The 22,219-nt window shown below is 40.8% G+C and overlaps 1 protein-coding gene across 1 annotated transcript; it reads right to left on the bottom strand.

The window, feature by feature from the left end:
* Positions 1–6,866: 6,866 nt before the first annotated feature.
* On the bottom strand, positions 6,867–22,145 carry LOC142945216 (ornithine decarboxylase-like). The gene is made up of 10 exons (XM_076086636.1): positions 22,083–22,145; positions 21,001–21,211; positions 16,016–16,152; positions 15,719–15,892; positions 15,450–15,622; positions 15,143–15,359; positions 13,165–13,248; positions 8,948–9,092; positions 8,065–8,204; positions 6,867–7,124 (listed from the first exon to the last, which is right to left on the bottom strand). The coding sequence occupies exons 1-10, from the start codon at positions 22,143–22,145 to the stop codon at positions 6,867–6,869; spliced, it is 1,602 nt and encodes a 533-aa protein (XP_075942751.1).
* Positions 22,146–22,219: the final 74 nt, after the last annotated feature.

The following is a 22,219-nucleotide window of genomic DNA, read 5'->3' as shown; positions in this document are numbered from 1 at the left end:
GTACCACAACCATCAACACTGTGGATGTGCCCTATTACAAATGTCTGCGTGGAAGCAACAGTCTGGAGGGATTCCATAAATCTCTGCCACACATGATCCCAGGTGATTCCAAGTGCTGTCTGTATACTTGTAACAAACATATCATGTGACTTTGTCATTATTCTAATACCTCCCATTGTGACGTTCAACAAACAACAACCTGACCACTGAAAGAGAGAACGCACAGACTAAATGCACAAGGGACAAATTAACTAATGAAACATAAAGGAACACTTCATCCTTTCATAGAGGTGATGTGTACTACCTGTGTACTTATGTTTATGTGTAGTCTGCAATACAAATTGCCCCTCGGGGACATTAAAGCTTAACTTTGCTCTGTTCTACTCGACTCAGGTCCCCATTGTGCAGCACGGCCCTATCAGGTTTACCTGATCAGTGGCATTGCTCGGTGGAATTCCGACAGGAGCTCAGATGCCGTGTTCGGTGGCAAAGGACGGCACCACAAGACCTACTCTGCACCGCTCATCGACCGACTCAACACCCGCTGTCAGCAGCTGTTTGGAGAGACTGTGGAGGAGAATTTCCGGCCCCCTGCCAATATTCCGTCCAACGAGCTGCTCGGGTTGGAATACCTGTTCAGCCAGAGCACGGGTGAATCTGAACCCTTCTCACTCAAGGACCTAGTCAACGATGGACCTGGTCCAGAGGAGGAAGTGGTTCAGCATGGGCAGCCCGATCCAGATCCAGAGGCCGACGAGGCGTACCAGAGCGACGGGGAGGCACGTGTGGATGTGTTGGATGCCACCGTGCCCCACATTATGCTCACCAGCGACGAAACCTCCACTGTTCACCCTCCGGCCTTTGTGAGTGAAATCTGGTAGAATTAAATGCAATGCGTTGATTGCTGGACAATGTGCACATTTGAACTTACCGCCTTTATATGTCAACTTTTCAACAGGAGGATGCCTGCAGTCCAAACCCCCTTCCTGGCTTCGAAAAGTTGGAAACGTTCTGCTCTGGTGGAAATCAGCCTGACAGAGGACAAGCTGACTCTCACCACTGAGCAGAGGAACAAGGTCCTTGAAGCCTGGAATAAAGTGGAGGAGCACGACAAGCAGCCGCAGCAGTTCAACCAGCTGTACAGGACACACTGGGGCAACACCCTCTACTGCCGCACAAAGAGGGATGATCTTGTTGAAGCTACTGTGATACAGAGGCTAAAGATGGCTAAGCGATACGCACCAGCACAACAAGACATCAGTGCTCACCACAACCGGCTGATGTACACGCTGGTGAAACTGCTGTGGTTGCGCTCACCTCAAGGGTCTCGCAGCTCTCCTGAGAAGAGCACCATCTTGAAGGCCTATGAGAGGATCCAGCATCGGATTCTGGTGGAGGATCCAATCCTCTGCAAAGCAGGCATTCCTCTCCCTAAAATAAACATCAAGACAGTACGGGACTTCATCCAACGTCAAGAGCGCCTTCTTAATCTGCATGCCACCAAACAGCCCTCCACTGTAACGAAAACCACCTCCATCTCATCTGCTGACCTCCCTCCAGCACCACACCAGCCGGCAGTCCTCCCTTCACCACTCTACCCTCTGATGGAATATGTGCCCACACAGCTCATCCCCGCTGGTGGGGATGAGCCGTACCGTAGTGCAATCTCCCGAATCGTTATTGGCCGACAGTCTACTGTGCGAAAGTGAAACATTTGCGCCCCCAGCGGTCAAAGCATGCGTAAAGTCTGCGTTAATTGAAGAATGTGTAATGTCGCCATCAAGTGGTCAATTTATATCGGTGGAATCAGTAATGTAGAATGAATATTTGCTCCCTGATGTTGTCAAACTGTGGCATCAGCAGCAGAATCATGTACCACTATTTACTCCAAGTACATGTTAGTTTGTGTATCACAATGACTTCTTTCATGATTATTGTCATACATGTACCACAATACACAAGATCTGGAAACAGAAATCTGCACATTGGTCCACCAGCTGCTCGACGTGTCCCTTCATACGTAAAGATCTTTAAGACTTTCTTTGTGTTTACAGGAGAGAAAAATATGCACACAAGATTCCCACGTGTGGAATATGAAGGAGTCCACAGGAGGAGTCTAGAACACGCCTCACCTCCTTTCAAAGTAGATGTTGCAGACACTGTTGTCATCATCTGGATTGATTCCATGTGTGTAAAAGTGTCCATTTCAGATTGTAATTAGCTATTTATTGTGATACCTGTTGAAGCTATAATAGAATGACGCTATAAATAGAGAATCTCAAGTACATTTGTGTCTACATAATGCTACATAATTCATGTCATTTATTCAGGTCTTTTTTCAATAAAATGCATCTTATTCCAAATCAAAATTATACATGTGAGAGAATGCCGTTTGTCACTGTCTTTTTAAATTCCCTTATGACACCTGGGAGGTTAATTAGAAGCAGTTTTATATTTTCTGAGGCTGTTTAATGTTTCTATTGCAAAATGATCTGATATCATTGTAATATAGGCATGTGCACTGACATGCAAGTAATCTGGAACTCTATATATCCGTGTCCCTGTTGTTGATGAAAACAAACGCACCCCTGTTGTTGCATTCATTAATTGATATTCCACAACTCGATGTTACTGTAACACTTAACACTTTATTGAATACAGTGCATGAAATGGAGAACAATCAGAAAAAACAGTGTAGTCATAAAATAGAAGACTACAATATGTACATGAAGATCTAAACTATTTACAATGCATGAGTATTTACAGATATATACAGGGTGTCTACAGCTCATCGCTCCACCTTGTCCACAACAGAAGTGAAGTGTTCGTAGCTGTCGTACACTGTGTTGGGAACGTAGAGGAGCGTGTTTGGGTTATCAGCATCTAAGAAACTAAATTCTTGACATCAATAGAATTATTAATGTCAGTAACAATTAATGATTATTAATAATAACGGGGCACCACCCTGCGAACAGGGACCAATAACCAAACAATAAAACTAAGTCTCATAATTAGCGTTCACTCATAATGTTAACAGTCTGAGTACTATTACACATTCAGAGTGAAAGCGAAGGTTTAAGTTCGAGCACAGGCCACTACATCCAGTTATTATTACACACATATGCACAAGTAATCACAGACGACTGCTCTTTAAAATATAACAGAGTTTATTAAATCAAAATAATAAATGATCAAATCAAGTACTATCAAAATCAACAAACACTATCATACAATTATATGTCTAATACCTAAAGTCAAATGAATAAAGTGGGGTAAGGATATGTATATAGATATATGTACATGTGTGAGTGTGAGTGTGAGGAAACGAAGGGGGGGGGGGCTACTCAAACAGTGATGGTACGTAACCTAAAAAGGGGCGTGTGAGCCTACAAGCAAAGATGGCGGAGTCTATTGACCCGCGACAAGATAGCTGAGAGGTGGCTACGTGTAACCACGTGGGGCGGCGCACAATGTGGGTTGGGACAATAGATTACGCGACCACGTGTCTGAGAGGTTCACCCAAAATCAGTGAATCTAACTATGTGTGTGCGGGTTAGTAGAGAGAGAGAGAGAGAGAGAGAGACTCTGAGCGCGGTGCTCAGCGCTGCAGTGAGAATGTGAGGAACAGCTGATCACTCGTAAACTCTGCGGTCGGATTCTGAACCGACCGGTCACGCTTGTACGGTGATAGTTGCGGTTCTAGATCTCACTCACAGAGCCGATTTAAAGAACAGAGAATAAAACCAAACAAAATAAAATAATCCCCAAAACAAAACACATCTTTATCACTGCGGTGAGATGCGAGTATTGCTCTCGTATCACCCCGAAACTCGGTCGGCGAGACGAGGCTCCGCCACCGTGGTTTTGGTCTTTGAAGTGATAAAATCACAACCTCCACATCCACTAGCAGCGACGGATCTAATGCAAACAGTTACAGCAGGAAATACACAATATAACGAGACTCCGTGGTCCGCGATGCTTGCGCCATAACACGACAGTAACTTAACGTAACAAGATACAGGAATAACAACGACATAACGAATAGGCTAAATTAAGCTAATGCTAAGCTAAGCTAGGCCCAGATACCAGTAACTCTTACTTGTAGAAGCTTCGTTCGGTAGGGTACGTTTCCCGTGGTGGGGATCAGTCAGTCCTCGAGAGATGAGGGCTCCCGGTGGCGCGGCCTCAGGGCTGGCTGGCGCAGACTCGGCCTCCTCGCTGCAGAGAGGGGCTTTTTAACTTCGGCTGAGGGACGAGGTTTGGGTCGTCCTTCCTGGAAATCTTCGGCGAGGAAAGATTGTTACCTCCTGCCGGCGGTGTGTACACAAAAAGGGTGGGAGAACGGGGCATAGGAGTTATCCGTTCTCGCACTACAGGATCCAAAACTCAAAATAGAACACAGTCTGTTCGACCAGCGAATGTTACATGTGACCTGATAGGATTTGATGAGGCCGCGGTTCCTCGTGGATCTTCTTGTCCCCTGGACGAGTCCGGAGTGAAGAGGCCTTGTGGACCTCCTGACACCAGCGCGTGTCCGGGGTGAATAGAGCCTTGTGAATCTCCTTACACCAGCGGTGTCTGGACGGAAGAGAAAGAATTCTAGCTGTGCTCAGGCTTATAAACCAGGTGGCACAACCAGTGGGGGGCCCTTTCTTGGCCAATGAGGGACCAGCATCAGGTTTCTGCTGGAGCTGGGGGGTGTGGTCATCCGGCATGAGGTTTCTTGCAGACCCCATGTCAGGCGTTTTGGTGAAAGGAAGGAACATGGCTGCTCCTTTGTTTGAAAAGCACGTGTGAAGGTCTCAGCCAGCCAGGACAGCAGGGTCAGATCCCAACACAGTTGTCCAAAAGACGACCATTGACACCTTGCACAAGGAGGGCAAGACACAAAAGGTCATTGCAAAAGAGGCTGGCTGTTCACAGAGCTCTGTGTCCAACCACATTAATAGAGAGGCGAAGGGAAGGAAAAGATGTGGTAGAAAAAAGTGTACAAGCAATAGGGATAACCGCACCCTGGCGAGGATTGTGAAACAAAACCGATTCAAAAATGTGGGGGAGATTCAGAAAGAGTGGACTGCAGCTGGAGTCAGTGCTTCAAGAACCACTACGCACAGACGTATGCAAGACATGGGTTTCAGCTGTCGCATTCCTTGTGTCAAGCCACTCTTGAACAACAGACAGCGTCAGAAGCGTCTCGCCTGGGCTAAAGACAAAAAGGACTGGACTGCTGCTGAGTGGTCCAAAGTTATGTTCTCTGATGAAAGTAAATTTTGCATTTCCTTTGGAAATCAGGGTCCCAGAGTCTGGAGGAAGAGAGGAGAGACACACAATCCACGTTGCTTGAGGTCCAGTGTAAAGTTTCCACAGTCAGTGATGGTTTGGGGTGCCATGTCATCTGCTGGTGTTGGTCCACTGTGTTTTCTGAGGTCCAAGGCCAACGCAGCCGTATACCAGGAAGTTTTAGAGCACTTCATGCTTCCTGCTGCTGACCAACTTTATGGAGATGCAGATTTCATTTTCCAACAGGACTTGGCACCTGCACACAGTGCCAAAGCAACCAGTACCTGGTTTAAGGACCATGGTATCCCTGTTCTTAATTGGCCAGCAAACTCGCCTGACCTTAACCCCATAGAAAATCTATGGGGTATTGTGAAGAGGATGATGCGAAATGCCAGACCCAACAATGCAGAAGAGCTGAAGGCCACTATCAGAGCAACCTGGGCTCTCATAACACCTGAGCAGTGCCACAGACTGATCGACTCCATGCCACGCCGCATTGCTGCAGTAATTCAGGCAAAAGGAGCCCCAACTAAGTATTGAGTGCTGTACATGCTCATACTTTTCATGTTCATACTTTGCAGTTGGCCAAGATTTCTAAAAATCCTTTCTTTGTATTGGTCTTAAGTAATATTCTAATTTTCTGAGATACTGAATTTGGGATTTTCCTTAGTTGTCAGTTATAATCATCAAAATTAAAAGAAATAAACATTTGAAATATATCAGTCTGTGTGTAATGAATGAATATAATAGACAAGTTTCACTTTTTGAATGGAATTTGTGAAATAAATCAACTTTTTGATGATATTCTAATTATATGACCAGCACCTGTATATGGAATTAAATCATAGCGCAACTTGGACATTATTGTGATGTTCCAAACCGTTGCATGAGGAAGGTTTCTCTAACTGGACCTCGTTGAACTATACCCCTGACTTAAAGTAACAACACTTCATCCAACAGTTCATCACAAACATTAAAATATTCACCAAATTTGGAGATACATGGTTTTAACTAGACAGGATGGGTTAGGGCAACCAACCTGATTGTCTCTACGCAACTCCTCCGCAGTCCATATATGATCACTTCCGTTCACTGGTTGCAAAAAACGAAGATGGCAACGGCCAAAGTCCAAGATTGCGATGGCCAAAATGCCGAACTGGCGCCTGCAAAACTCCAGTCCACAAACCAAAAGGTGACGTCATGACAACTATGTCCACTTCCTATCTACGGTCCATGCCCCACCTCCTCTCCATCCCCATCCTTTCTCGTATGTCATCATACATCAGTTTTTGTGAGAACATGTGTGTGCTGACAAAAAACTTCTGCACATTAAACAACAATAAACCCTGGTTCACTGCAAGACTCAGGCTGTCACGGGAGTTCAGGATCAGGACCCAACAGCAACCACAGGAGACAGAATCCGGTACAACAGATTTTATTTTTACCGGACAAAAGGACAGTAATGGCTGTGTGGAGCCCTTTGAGGATAAAGATGGATTATAAAAAAAAATAAGCCTATCTCTATAATAATCAATGTCTGTTTGTTACGGACCGTATTGAGCCACTGTCGAATAGAAGAGATCAGATCATTGGCGGATGTCATAGATGTCGGAAAGGTTTAAGGTGTGCCATGTCTCGGCTGTCACAACAGGGTAAATGTGTGCTCTTTCAAAGCCGTTGAAGTCACTGGACAAACTAACAGAGTAAGCACCCATGTTGTCGATGAGAAGCCAGTCCCCCACATGCAGCTCAGGAATCCAGCAGCTGTCGGTTATTTTGTCAAAGCTGTCGCAGGTTGGACCCCAGATAACAGACCGGTATCTCTGCTCGCTGCTCTCAACAACCTGTGTAACCATATAAAATGTGAGGCAGGCTCACATGCATATATATATATATATTAGGATATTAGCGCTGGGCAAGTTAACGCGATATTATCTCGTTAACACATTCATTAATTAACGCCGCCAATTATTTTATCGCGCGTTTTAAAAAAAAATTATTAAGTGGACATTTTTAACACAAGAACCAGGCAGCGAGTGGTGAACAGCTGTGTTTGTGTGGCATAGATAGGTTTGCAGTTTTCAAGGCGTATATTTCAAATTGCATCTATTACACACATGAAGATAAAGCTGTGAACACCGGCTGAATATCTATTATCAGAATCATTATAACTGTATTTTAACTGCTACTGTGTAAAGGGAATACTGCTGTTAACAAGCACCTTATTTGTTTAAAGTGTTTGCAAACCAAATGTTCTTGCACTTTTGTTCATATAGCAGTACTTTTTAAATAAAAGTGCGCAATACACTACTTTTGAATTCATTATTGAATTTTGCACATAACAATGCGATTAATCGCGATTAAAAATTGTAATCGTTGCCCAAACAAAAACAGTTTAAAAACTCTAAAAAAAATAATTTAAATGAATAATTTCTTTTTTGCTTTTTTTGGTATTTTGGTCAAAGACATATGCAACGCTGATTACCGGACAGGAAGAGACGGAAGAGACCACACAAGCTGTTCACCGCTCGCTGCCAGGTTCTTGTGTTAAAAATGTCCGCTTAATAATTAAAAAGAAACTATGTTAACGCGCGATAAAATAATTGTCGGTGTTAATTAATGAATGTGTTAACGCGATAATAACGCGTTAACTTGCCCAGCACTAATATATATATATAATATATATATATATACAGTATATACACCGTTGGCATTGGAAGTAATCATGCACAATCGTCCAATATTGGCTTTCTTATGTGGCGACATTATGTGGTTGATAGTTACCCGGTGAAGATATGGTTGAAGGTTGCAGTGAGCAGCATCATAGACAATGCAACTCAGGGAGCCATACAATCCATCATTAACGTAGTACATCATTTTTCTGTCAGGGCAGTTGTCCTCATCATCTGAAAAAAAAAATACATGCAAATGATAAAATGGCAACTGTGCAATATGTTTGCAAAGATGTTGCAAATAATAGGATCCTTCCACCACATGCAACCTGGTATCTGTGGGTCTGCACAAAGTGATTATCTACAACCCTGCAACTCATTATGCTCACTCAGAGGAGCAGAGAGCATGGCTGTCTATTGAGGATACATATTTATGTAGTGGTGTATTTATTCAACTTTTATTTTAGACTCATGAGTCCACATAGCAACAAATACAACAACAATATAAAAATACAATACAATACAATACGAGGACACCAAGACACGGGTATAATCATTGCAGTTAAAAAGTCACTCGTTAAAAACACACAGACATTTGTTCCAATGTTTCCAGAAACAATAAGAATATCTTGAATCACTTTGTGTTTGCTCAGTTAAGGCTTTTATAATTACATTTTCTGAGTTATTTAATCGACATTTTAATTTGTAGATAAAATTCCTCAACACAGCATGGAAGGTGGGAACATTACAACTCACAAACATATGACTTGCACTTGTACATCTTGGAAGCTTGAGCAAGATTCTGAAAGCATCATTAAATGCCACCTGAATCTTCTTCATTTTTGATTTAATATAACTGCACCACAGGCATTGCCATGTAGTGCCAACAGACTCCTCTGATAGCTGTCACCTACACTCCTTGTATTTAAAATCAAGATACATTTAAATACAAGCAAAGTTATGTCTTAATACTGGATACATGTGGCTTCAAAAGACATTACCGATTACTCTTTTGGCAATGACATTCACTGCCAATGTGAAGGCTGATTCCACGTAGTATCGGCCTGGTTCTGCAATAACTTGCACCCCACTGTCAGGTGGGAAGAGTTCATCCAGTGTTCTATTAATGACCTCCGAAAACTAGTAGGAAAAAACACAATGGGTTAATAGCATATTTCACATGTAATACACCTTCTACAAAGTGACCTACAGTTGCCAGTATGACTGGCAGTACAGGCAACAAAGGTAAGGTTTCTGCATGTGTTTCTTTGAAGTACGACCTGTGTAATTTAAGAGGCTAATAATAGAGGATGATAGAGATATCACACAATCATTAATGATGGAAAGGATGCAGGTGTGTATAATATATATTTAATGGATGAATGGTTAAAAGATCAAGCTTCAGACACTTCAAGATAGATAGGTACTTTATTCATCCCCAGGGGGAAATTTGTATGTTACAGCAGCAAGACATACAAAGTAACAGAGTAACCAAAAATATTAAGTATTAAAAAATGCAAAATATATACAATAAATAATAATATAATAAAGCAGTGGTGTCCATCATATAATGTAATTTTATGGAGTGTTAGTTAATAATTCCTTAACAAGCTTTTTGTGCATCAGCTTGAAAATGACTCACACTAAATTATATTTCCATTGTTGGGATCTGACCCTGCTGTCCTGGCTGGCTGAGACCTTCACACGTGCTTTTCAAACAAAGGAGCAGCCATGTTCCTTCCTTTCACCAAAACGCCTGACATGGGGTCTACAAGAAACCTCATGCCGGATGACCACACCCTCCAGCTCCAGCAGAAACCTGATGCTGGTCCCTCATTGGCCAAGAAAGGGCCCCCCCACTGGTTGTGCCACCTGGTTTATAAGCCTGAGCACAGCTAGAATTCTTTCTCTTCCGTCCAGACACCGCTGGTGTAAGGAGATCCACAAGGCTCTCTTCACCCCGGACACACGCTGGTGTCAGGAGGTCCACAAGGGCTCTTCACTCCGGACTCGTCCAGGGGACAAGAAGATCCACGAGGAACCGCGGCCTCATCAAATCCTATCAGGTCACATGTAACATTCGCTGGTCGAACAGACTGTGTTTTATTTTGAGTTTTGGATCCTGTAGTGCGAGAACGGATAACTCCTATGCCCCGTTCTCCCACCCTTTTTGTGTACACACCGCCGGCAGAAGGTAACAATCTTTCCTCGCCGAAGATTTCCGGGAAGGACGACCCAAACCTCGTCCCTCAGCCGAAGTTAAAAAGCCCCTCTCTGCAGCGAGGAGGCCGAGTCTGCGCCAGCCAGCCCCGAGGCCGCGCCACCGAGAGCCAGCGGCTACTCGAGGACCGACTGATCCCCACCACGGGAAACGTACCCCACCGAACAAAGCTTCTACAAGTAAGAGTTACTGGTATCTGGGCCTAGCTTAGCTTAGCATTAGCTTAATTTAGCCTATTCGTTATGTCGTTGTTATTCCTGTGTCTTGTTACGTTAAGTTACTGTCGTGTTATAACGTGTTATGGCGCAAGCATCGCGGACCACGGAGTCCCGTTATATTGTGTATTTCCTGCCGTAACTGTTTGCATTAGATCCGTCGCTGCTAGTGGATGTGGAGGTTGTGATTTTATCACTTCAAAGACCAAAACCACGGTGGCGGAGCCTCGTCTCGCCGATCGAGTCTCGGGGTGATAAGAGAGCAATACTCGCATCTCACCGCAGTGATAAAGATCTGTTTTGTTTTGGGGATTATTTTATTTTGTTTGGTTTTATTCTCTGTTCTTTAAATCGGCTATGTGAGTGAGATCTAGAACCGCAACTATCACCGTACAAGCGTGACCGGTCGGTTCAGAATCCGACCGCAGAGTTTACGAGTGATCAGCTGTTCCTCACATTCTCACTGCAGCGCTGAGCACCGCGCTCAGAGCTCCTCTCTCTCTCTCTCTCTCTTCCTACTAACCCGCACACACATAGTTAGATTCACTGATTTTGGGTGAACCTCTCAGACACGTGGTCGCGTAATCTATTGTCCCAACCCACATTGTGCGCCGTCCCACGTGGTTACACGTAGCCACCTCTCAGCTATCTTGTCGCGGGTCAATAGACTCCGCCATCTTTGCTTGTCGGCTCACACGCCCGTTTTTAGGTTACGTACCATCACTGTTTGAGTAGCCCCCCCCCCCTTTGTTTCCTCACACTCACACTCACACATGTACATATATCTATATACATATCCTTACCCCACTTTATTCATTTGACTTTAGGTATTAGACATATAATTGTATGATAGTGTTTGTTTATTTTGATATTACTTGATTTGATCATTTACTATTTTATTTAATAAACTCTGTTATATTTTAAAGAGCAGTCGTCTGTGATTACTTGTGCATATGTGTGTAATAATAACTGGATGTAGTGGCCTGTGCTCGAACTTAAACCTTCACTTTCACTCTGAATGTGTAATAGTACTCAGACTATTGACATTGTGAGTGAACGCTAATTATGAGACTTAGTTTTATTGTTTGGTTATTGGTCCCTGTTCGCAGGGTGGTGCCCCGTTATTATTAATAATCATTAATGATTGTTACTGACATTAATAATTCTATTGATGTCAAGAATTTAGTTTCTTAGATGCTGATAACCAAACACGCTCCTCTACGTTCCCAACACCATATTATACAACTAAACTGCATTCTCAATTAAGTATTTTGGGAAATGTATGGTCGCATTTTTAAAAGCAAGGTTGAAACTGAGCAACTATTAGAACAGTGATATTGGAATTTTTTAAATAATTGGTACGGATAGAAACGTGAAGTGTTGCTCTTTCAAACGTGTGTATGTGAGTAAAGATTAAGGTTAAATATGAAAATCTGAAGTTTTCTTTTTTTCCCTCTGGATTCTTTAGATCAAAACAAATCTTTTGAATAAAGTTATTAACAGCGGCACCATATGGCCACAGCAATGGTGCAAAGTCTTCTAATGGTGCGTTCACACCAAACGCAGTGCGAATTATTCGCCCGAGTAGATTACATACAAAGTCTATGCACTGATGCGATGAGACTGGAGTGACGTGAATTTGCGATGGCGCGGGGCGTTTGGGCGAAGTCGCCCCAAACGCGTGAGTTGAAAGTTTTCAACTTCGGCGAAAAAATGGCGTGACGCTGCGGCGCGATAGCCTATCAGCGTTGAGATGTTTCTCCTGTCATCACTCATGTCCTGCCGTTGTTGAATCAGGAAACAAATACTGTATCCGTCTGTGTTCACCTAGAGCTCTACGATACCTCATATCAATAGAGACCAGACCAAACTGTGTATAAATGTGTGTGTGTGTGTAAACAGTGAATAGACGCTGCCGAATTTACGTCTACATGACGTTATTTTGAGCGTTGAAGGAGCTTCTACAATGTTAGCATAGCCTAGCACCGATCGATCCGAGCTCCATTGAGAAAACAAGTATTTTAAAAGTTATTTGTCGTCTTGTGGAGAGAACTAACTAAACATGAATTCAGACTTTTTACAAATCTGCGTCATTACGTAGTTATTTCGGAGTCCCTTTTAGTCGGTTTATTGTAGTTAAATCACAGCCAAATCAGTTTATTTTGTGTTCATACAGCTATAGGAAACAGCCGACGTGTGGCTTGCTAGACACAGTGAATACAGCTCGATAAAATCCACGGAGCTCCTCTGGACAATGTTATGAACCAAGACATGACGGCGTTTAGTTTCCCAGAATATCTGGGACTTCCACAACACGTACTAAGGAGAAATATAGGTTATTTTTTCTATGGTTGATGGCGGCTTTCATGGCGATAAGCCACGCCCCCTCTCAGGCGCGTCCAGCGCGAATGAACACAAATGGACCGGCGGCGTGAATGACGCGATTAGGTGTGAACACGGCATGAGACACAATGTGGTGCTAGCAGCGAGCGAATGAAAGGGCAACGACGTGTTCTGTGGACCTGAGAGTTCCTTCAGGGGCAGCGAGGTGCAAGTACTCCGAATATTTCCTTATTAAGTTTGCCTCTTTAATATGCATTTAAAGGTTCCTTGACAGTCTACACAGTCCTTAAGGTAAAAATGGAAAAAGGTTGTGTAATCCGTGTCATTCTATTTTGTTGTTTATGCTCATTTTGCTCTTTGTTTTACCAGGACAATGGAGATGCAGGACATCCATTAATGAGCACTCGTATTGTATGTTTTTGAAAAATGTTACCTCTTCAAATTTCTGTTGAAAACTCTCAATCGCAGAGAATCCTCCACCGATATCCAAGAGTCTCATCTGGAATCCCAGCAAATTCTGAAAAAGTTTCTAATCAATCAGTCATATAATTCAAAATGTTATACTGTACTTACTGTAGTGCTATTGCTTGTAGCATATAATAATAATACATAATAATTCATTAATATCCAAATGTAACAGTTATCAATAACTCAATTATGAATCATAAACCCATGAATTAGTATAAAAAGAGTCATGGCACATGTATGGCTTCAGCCATAAAACACAATGAGTTCAAGTAAAATAATTTAGTTATAATTTATGACGATACTCAATTTTGGAAACAGGAAAAACTTCAAGTCTCAATCTCTGAGTTGCTATGGAGTTCTTATCATGGTGTACAGTGACTTATTATTTCATATACACACAAATCAAATGATCAAGCTTTCATGAATGAAATATTTATTGGACTAACTACAGAACTAAATTACGAAACAGAAAATGATTGAATCAACGATAAAATGAATGGAATGAATAAAGAATATGATGACGAGTACAATGAAGAACATTAATGAGAAACATTACATGTGATTAGGTAGAATCAGTGACTTATATCGTTGAGTAATGTTTAGCAATTAAATCAGTTTGACCATTATCGATTCAATTTAGTTCAATATATCAATGCACCGTTCAGCACTTGAGAGCTTAAGAAGCACCAGGGAAGATTGTGAAGCAATTTCAAAATAGTTCTAATTTTACTAATTTTAAGGGAGATCCTACATTAGGTTGAAGCTTATTAATCTGTTTATGAATTCCTTGATTAGTCTAGCAATTACTAACATTACTTATTAACAAACTCATTCACATCTGAAAATGCATTGTTTTCACCTTCACCTTTCACATTAATGGTTCTGCAGTCCAGTATTTTAGTATTTCAGTATCTGTTTATGAATTCCTTGATCAGTCTAGAATCTATTATCTGACGTTAACTTATTTACGATTCACATTAACGGTTCTGATGGGTTAGATGGGAGGTTAAGCTGTATGGAGTGGCCTCAGTTGTCTAACTAACTTAAATAGTCTATTTAATTCTTCCGTATTTGAAAGATGGGCTATCTCAGCTGCAGAACAATATTAAATTGTCTGATTTAAATCTCTGAATAAAACTGGATCAAATGAATTCAAATTAATTAAACAATTACACAACAGATGACAAGTGAGGTATACTACAACAGACACGCTTATCTAAAAATATGTGTACCTACATATCTACATACCTTTGTTGCATTTTACTGCTTTAAATGTTTGCATCACCTGTTGGGTAGTTTAGTCTACAGCAATACATCATATTCTGTAAGATCATCATATGATCTGTGAGAACCAAGTATCTTTAAAAAGTCAACTTTTCATGAGCTCAGAAAAACATTCATCTTTGTGAAGATTCACTTTCCAGCTGATCCAAGAGGCTTTATTTTGTTTAAGAAGTTTATTTTCTCAACACTTAAAGTAACAACACTTCATCCAACAGTTCATCACAAACACTAAACAATTCACCAAATTTGGAGATACATGGTTTTAACTGGACAGGATGGGTATGGTTATTGTGACTAAAAAAGTATCTAAAGCTGTCAGACACGTGTAGTGGAGTAAAAAGTACAATATTTGCCTCTGAGATGTAGTGGAGTAGAGGCATAAAGTTGCATTGAATTATGTTTCTTTTTACCTAAATACAGTACTTGAGTAAATGTACTTGATTACTGCACATTCCACAACTGGCAGCAGCATTCTGATATAATTTATGGCCACTATGCGTAATATTTCTCTTTGGTGTCCCCCAGTGGTTGTATCAAAATATACACTGTAGCAGACAGTTATGCACACTGAGTTGCAGCACAACTGCAAATCATCAATATACAATTGACAAAGATTTTCAATTTAATCCTTGTGTTCTATTGCTGTGACGATGACTTACCCCCATGTCAAAGACACGTCGAGCGTCTGCGATGGCCTGCTTGAACGGCAAACTTCCAGTGCACCCGCTGCCCACATGAAAGCTGACCCCAATGACCTCCAAGCCAAGCTCTCCAGCACGTCCCAGCAGCTTACCAACTGACTCCAGTCTGGCGCCAAACTTTGAACTGAGTCTTATCTTGGATGCAGAGTCATCCACTGCGATGCGGAGTACCAATCTGGAAAAAGTGATTCAAAAGTGTTAATCGGTAAGCTAACAATAATCAACTAAACAAAGGAGCAAAAAATATCAGTAGTTGTTCACTCACTTGGCTTTGGCGTGACTAAGAGATATTTTTAGCAGTTCTTCCTCACTATCAAAAGTCATCATATCGACTCCATGAGTACAGGCATATTTGATGTGCGACAGTGGTTTGGTTGTGTGTGCGTAAATGATTTTGTCAGGTGTCACTCCGAGGGACAGCATCTGCTGGATCTCGACCTGTGATCGACCAAAGCGTGTTTCAAATGAGCAAACTGCTTCTCCACAATAAAGAAAACATAGAGCTGGATTCTCTTTGAAATACTTCATCGGTACCTTGCTAGCACAGTCGAAACCTGTGTCCAGAGCACTCATCATCCTCAAAACTGATGCATCGTTGTTGCACTTCACTGCATAGAAAGGCTTGACTCGAGGTAAGTTAGTACGCCACCTGAGGTGCCTTTCAAATATACTATCCAGACTTGCCACATAGAATGGCTCTTCATTGTCCTGAACAAATAGAGCAAAGTCAACATTTAGTTCACATCTCAAGAAAGCTCAACTATCACACGATACATGGACACAATTACACAGTTAGGAAAGCTTAGGTGACATGATGTCTCTGATACTCACCGCTGAACCACGCTCTTTTATTTTACTGTCTAGGAAGTCTCTGATGGTCCTTCCATTGTCTAGAATGTCAATGCAACAGTTCTCAGGGGACAAAACATGCACAACTGATCCCTTCATAGTTACTGGTGCTGGAATGACTAGCAGGAAAAGACAAAAGCATAAAAATAATTAACAAACATAACATAAGGCTGGATCACAATAGAAATCAGCTTTGTCTTTGTTTATAGCTGTTTGTCTACATTGTGCCACACTAATACAGTAGTCAAAAGTGCAAACTGTGAGCACATATGAATATTAACATCACAGATCCCATTAAACATCTTACCATTGCTGATATGCTCCTCCATTTCTTGCAAGTCGGAAAAGTTTCAAACTAGAGTTAGTGTGATCGCAGTATTTCTCTGAAACAGACCTGGAATTAAGTCTGACAGTATGTACTGACACACATCTGATTTATACTCACAAGAACCTGCTTGGCCGGATGCTTGTTCCGTCCCTCCTCACTTTACCCCTCCCACGGTTTCTATACCAGCAAGAAAACTTTCTACCTAAAGAAAACATTTCTCTAGAATAGTTAATCTCCACTCATTATACTATGACACACAGATCAGATGTTCAGCAATACGCCAGAGTGGAACAAAAGCTGTTTATTCTGGTTATTAATCATTTGAGTCGTTATGTGTGGAAGTTATAGGACTTTTCGGCATATATTCTTACATTCTTTATATCACATGGTGGTGAGTTGGATCAGATGGCAGGGAGAGGCTGCTGGACCAAGCGTGTATTGAGGGTGTACTGGGAATGTCCAGCTGAGGCCCCTGTCCATGATGTCCCCGACTCCCAGGCCTCTTGGGACTGCGGTCAAGTCAGCAGACATTCAGATCTCCGTGGTCAACTCAGCAGACACTTAAATTGTAGTGCACCTATACGCTGAAACTTACGGTAAACGCAACCAAACGGCACAGGACGGGAGCGAGTGAAAGATTTTGCAAAGTTAGCGGAAATATTAACGTGAAAACTTCCGGTTTTCTACAGACGAACATCCGGTTTTCAAAATAAGATGCCAACAAAGTATACATATTGCATAATGAAATGAGATTAAATTAATTATATTCCAATAAGTATAAAAAATGATACCATCATCTCGTGAGTTAAAGGGAAAATACACCTAAATTGTGCGTAAAGTGTATTTATTCTTTGATTTGAGGGTTGCTGGAAATTAATAATACCTGACTGACAGTCAATTAAGATGTTTTACGAAGCAAAAACTCTGAACTGAATTTATATCTTCAAATGGCAAATTTCTGAAGTTTTTAAGGTGCTATGAAAATGTTTTTCTCAATAATTCCCCACAATGACTAATGCATATATGTTCAGGACAAAAAAAAGGCTAATATCATAATATTTGAGCTGCTACAAAAATATTTTTCTCAATAATTCCATACAATGACTGATGTATATGTAATCAAGGCATCGTTGACTCCACCCATAGAGAAAATTTGACACTTTTACTGTACCAATTAAGAGATATTTCAAAGTAAAAGTCATACATTTGAATTGAGAAAATATCTAATAAATGGATGTTTGAAGTGTAATAAAAACAGTTTTCTCAATAAGTCCAGACAATGACTGATATACATGTGTTGAGGACATCGTTGACTCCACCCATACTGAAAATTAGACATTTTTACTGTCCCAATTAAGAGATATTTCAAATTAAAACTCATACATTTGAATTGAGAATATATATGTATATATATATATATGTATATATATATATATATATGTATATATATATATATATATATATATATATATATATATATATATATATATATATGTATATATATATATATGTGTATATATATATATATATATATATATATATATATATATATATATATATATATATATATGTATATATATATATATATATATGTATATATATATATATATATATATATATATATATATATATATATATATATATATATATGTATATATATATATATATATGTATATGTATATATATGTATATGTATATATATATATATATATGTATATGTATATATATGTATATGTATATATATATATATATGTATATATATATATATATATATATATGTATATATATATATATATGTATATATATATATATGTATATATATATATATATATATATATGTATATATATATATATATGTATATATATATATATGTATATATATATATATATATATATATGTATATATATATATATATGTATATATATATATATATATATATATATATATATATATATATATATGTATATATATATATATGTGTATATATATATATATATGTATGTGTATATATATATTTATGTATCACTCATAAAGTGCTAACTACCCCACACCCAGATCATGGCAAGATAGTTTTTTTTCTAATTTATCCCATCCCCCACGATTCAACAACTCAAACATGAATTAAGAACCCTTTAATATCCCAAAGAACCATTTAATACCCCAAAGAACCATATGAAAAACATGTAGAACCATCCAATAGATAAAATGGTTCTTCAGTAGGGGATGGTTCTTCGTGGAACCACACGGCCTTTTAAAGAACCATTTAAGAACCTTTTTTTTTCTGTGTGTACACATGCAAACAGAATCATGTGCCTGGCCGTACCGCCACGACTTAAATAAATTCAACATTTTGCAGTTGATGGTAGTAAGTTAGGGTTAAGGGTTAACTGTGAGTTAGCAGGATCTTGTATTTTTTGCAGACCCAGAATAAATTGTTACAAAGTGGTCATGTCTTAGCCTGGTTTCGCCAAGTATATTCAGTTATTTTCTTTTTTTTTTTGCATTATCTCACTTTTGAACTTCCCTGAATTGGAACTGCTGAGGAGGGGATGAAGAAGGCACACTCCTTTCAGAGAGAGAAACTTAAGATCACACGTGTGGTCTATAAAATCATTTTACAGTAATTTTATGATAAATACATTTAAAAAATCTATCCATTTATATGTATTTCTTAAATGCAGGTGGATTGACAGTATGTACAGACACAGCGATGCTTATTATGTTGTAAATGATTTATTGATGATATTAACATGTTATGAACAGTGTGTTTAAACTATGGCATATGTAACATATTGATTAAGTGGATGTGTATTACAGGGTTATAGATACTATATGACTGATATTTAACCGTTCATCAGAGTAGAGGGTGCAACACCGAAACCTCCACTGGCTCCCCACACAGCAAAGAATAAGTCAACTTTTGCAACATCTCTGCATTGGCGCACACTTTTATCTTTCCTGAACAGAATCAACACACTGTTGTAGTTACCGTTTCATTTGTCATCTCATGGGCACTTACTGCAACCAAACACACCCTTTCCTTTTCACATTTTTATGAACACTTTTAATTATAACTTGAGGTTCAAAAATGGGGTTAAAGTATCTAGTAATTGTTACACTGATTTCTCAAATATTCTTTTGTATTTGCCTTACAATGTATTAAAAAGGTAAAATAAATAAAGGAGAATACAAATTAACTACAAGTGTTGTTCCTGTTTATTGCTCTCACTGTTTAAGACTGAACTCTCGAACATTCGTTCCCTAAAGTCATCACTCCTGATGGTTTTAACCATGACTTGCATGTAAAAGACACTGGTCCTGTCCGTTTGGATCCCTACCTGCCATTTATCCATAAAGGTGTCGTGTCCATGGGAGGAAGTGGGGTGAAAGGGGCCGCTGAAGGAACACATCTCTTTCATTCAGGCTGAAGTCCTGCTCTTAGGACTCTTAGGACTCAGGGAGTATGAAACAGGAATCCCGTTTGTGGAATGGATTTAAATGTTGTGTTGGTTCTATTCCACAAAGTGATTGCCGATATAGAGGATTTCTGTCATCCAGAGTAACAATTTGGTTAGCACATGTGTTTGGGCAGATGTACCCTCTGCTTGTGGGCATGCTTGTGCCGCTGGTGAGATCAGAATCACGCGAAAATGAACGTGATTCACTGCGCAGTAACTTGCGTAATGACAATTTCAAAACCTGTGTCTCTGTCAAATAAGGAAAATGTTGCTGGGGAAATTGTCCCTGCCTCTGTCTAATTTTCCTGTGTCAATATCTTGCAGTGATCTGGTTGCAGAGCACCAGGCTTCCTTCTCTGAAGGAGCTGTTTCAGCAGGTTGGACCTGACATTGAGGTGCTGGACAGTGCATGTGGTTATTTCTTTCATGATTCCCTGTTGGTGAGGGGATCCTCTTTTCCAAACAGTTTTGCCTGTTACACTCCGTCAGTAAGTGTTAAAAGTAACTCATGATGAGTCTGAGGAAAACGTATGACTGGATTTGAAGACATTTCTTTTGGCATCGCATGAAGAAAGTTGTCTCTGTTTATTAAAACATGCCATATATGCCAGCTGACAGACAAACCTAACCAGACAATAAAAGCTGTGCCAATTGATTGTGCGGGTCCTTTGCCTTACTCAACGCCAGTTACTCCTTACCTTCTGACTGTCATGTAGTGAGAGCACTATCCAAGTTCATTTCCATAGTCGGCATTTCGAAAGTCATTCAGTTCGACCAAGACTCAAACTTTTCTTCCTACGTGTTTTCCTCGGGCCTCAGCTCACCATGCTCAGAGTCGGGGTGTGTTGGAACGCTTCCAAACATTCATGGCTCTCCTACGCGCTTACTGCATGGGGTTGGGTAAAGACTGGGAAGAGGGTTTTCCCTGGTTACGTGTATGTGTGTGGGCGTGGCTCCGACCTGATCTCCCGGTTCCATCCTGATTGCGATTAATTCACCTCACTTGCCCAGTCAACCCAGCTGCCTTCCATCAACCCATCTACTCAACAGTTCATCTCCCCCGGTTTTACATTCACTCTTAGCCAGGTCGTTGATGCAACCTGTATCTTGCTTGTTCTCGGCTGCTCAGTATTATTAGATTCTGAGTTTATCCAACTGCCTTCTCTTTAACTGTACTTACCTCGTCTTCCTGTGCCCGCAGTTGGGATCATCCCCTCCAGCTCCCCAGTCTGCCTGCCCTGTCTTGTTCTGCCCAGTTCCCCACCCTCACTCTCCCGCTGCTCCACTACATTTTTCCCTTTTGTCCTCCTGGAACAAAACCCTTTCAGTCCCTTACCCCCTGGTGTCTGCATTTGGGTCCGCCACCACACCCCGTGACATAATGCTTGCAGCTAGAGAGACAACACAAGAGAGCACAAGGTTTTCCTCAAATTAACTCATGTTTGCGCACACCGTAAGTCGGAAGTCCCTTAGCTACATTTGCCGGTAACTGGAAGGAATCGGAACTTGCTAAAAACTTGATTGAGTACAGTTACAGTTTTCAACAAAAGGCAACAACTGGAGAACTGGCACTGGAAAGTCTGGCCACAGCTCGGGTCAAGATGAAACACTTTGGAGATGCTGGGCACTCCGGTGGTTGCCTTCCTCCCTATTGTTGGTTCACCTTTTCAGGCAAAGTCTACAGGTCTACACACGGTGTTAAAACAAATCTCAGAGCAGAATTATGTAATTTCAGCGCAGGAAGCCAACTCAGGTTTTTCATGTAAACTTACTCAAACGCACACACCTCTGAGCCACCCTCTTTCTGTACGCAGCCAAAAATTGGTCACAATCATGCAGCCTATGTAGTTAGTGCACTGCTGGTGGAGTCTGTTGAACCTGTTCGGATGCGAGGAAGAGATTCATGATGTACTCCAGATGAAGTTCTGTTATTGGGCCATTAGAAGAACTCTGAAACTTTCATCAATATGGATGTTTGCCTGAGTCGCACCATGCAAAACTGGTTCAGTTGATTTGAGTTTGCAGTGTTTGTTTGGTGATGTGCCTAGTTGCACCCACTTAATTGTGCACGATATTGACGTCGGAGATGCTAAGCCAATAAAGCAAAGGTTCTATCGTGTAGATGCAAATCAACAAACGTACTTGGACGCAGAGTTAAATGAAATGCTGGAAACGGGTATTGCAGAGACTTGATCTTTCATTTGGTCCTCAGCTTACTTGCTTGCTCCAAAGGCTGATAACACGCCACGGTTTTGCTCTGACCTTCGTGAAGTCAATGATGTCACTAAGCCTGATTCCCTCCCACTTCCCAGGATCAATGACCATATAGATCTGGTGGGCTCTGCACAGTTCGTCAGCAAATTTGATCCTCTAAAAGGATATTGTCAGGTTTCGTTGTC

The sequence above is a fragment of the Anarhichas minor genome, unplaced genomic scaffold (assembly GCF_050575085.1).
Source record: "Anarhichas minor isolate MPS153535 unplaced genomic scaffold, ASM5057508v1 ptg000007l, whole genome shotgun sequence".
Lineage (NCBI taxonomy): Eukaryota > Metazoa > Chordata > Actinopteri > Perciformes > Anarhichadidae > Anarhichas > Anarhichas minor.
Note: the sequence above shows the minus strand (reverse complement) of the source record. Positions and strands in the feature narration are given on the sequence as shown.

Coding starts and splice junctions, on each gene's coding strand:
- LOC142945216 (XM_076086636.1), bottom strand. CDS start 22,145: ATGGTCATTGATCCTGGGAAGTGGGAGGGAATCAGGCTTAGTGACATC. Junction 15,360..15,449: donor CTTAGTCACGCCAAAGCCAA/GTGAGTGAACAA, acceptor CACTTTTTCCAG/ATTGGTACTCCGCATCGCAG. Junction 13,249..15,142: donor GACGTGTCTTTGACATGGGG/GTAAGTCATCGT, acceptor AAACTTTTTCAG/AATTTGCTGGGATTCCAGAT.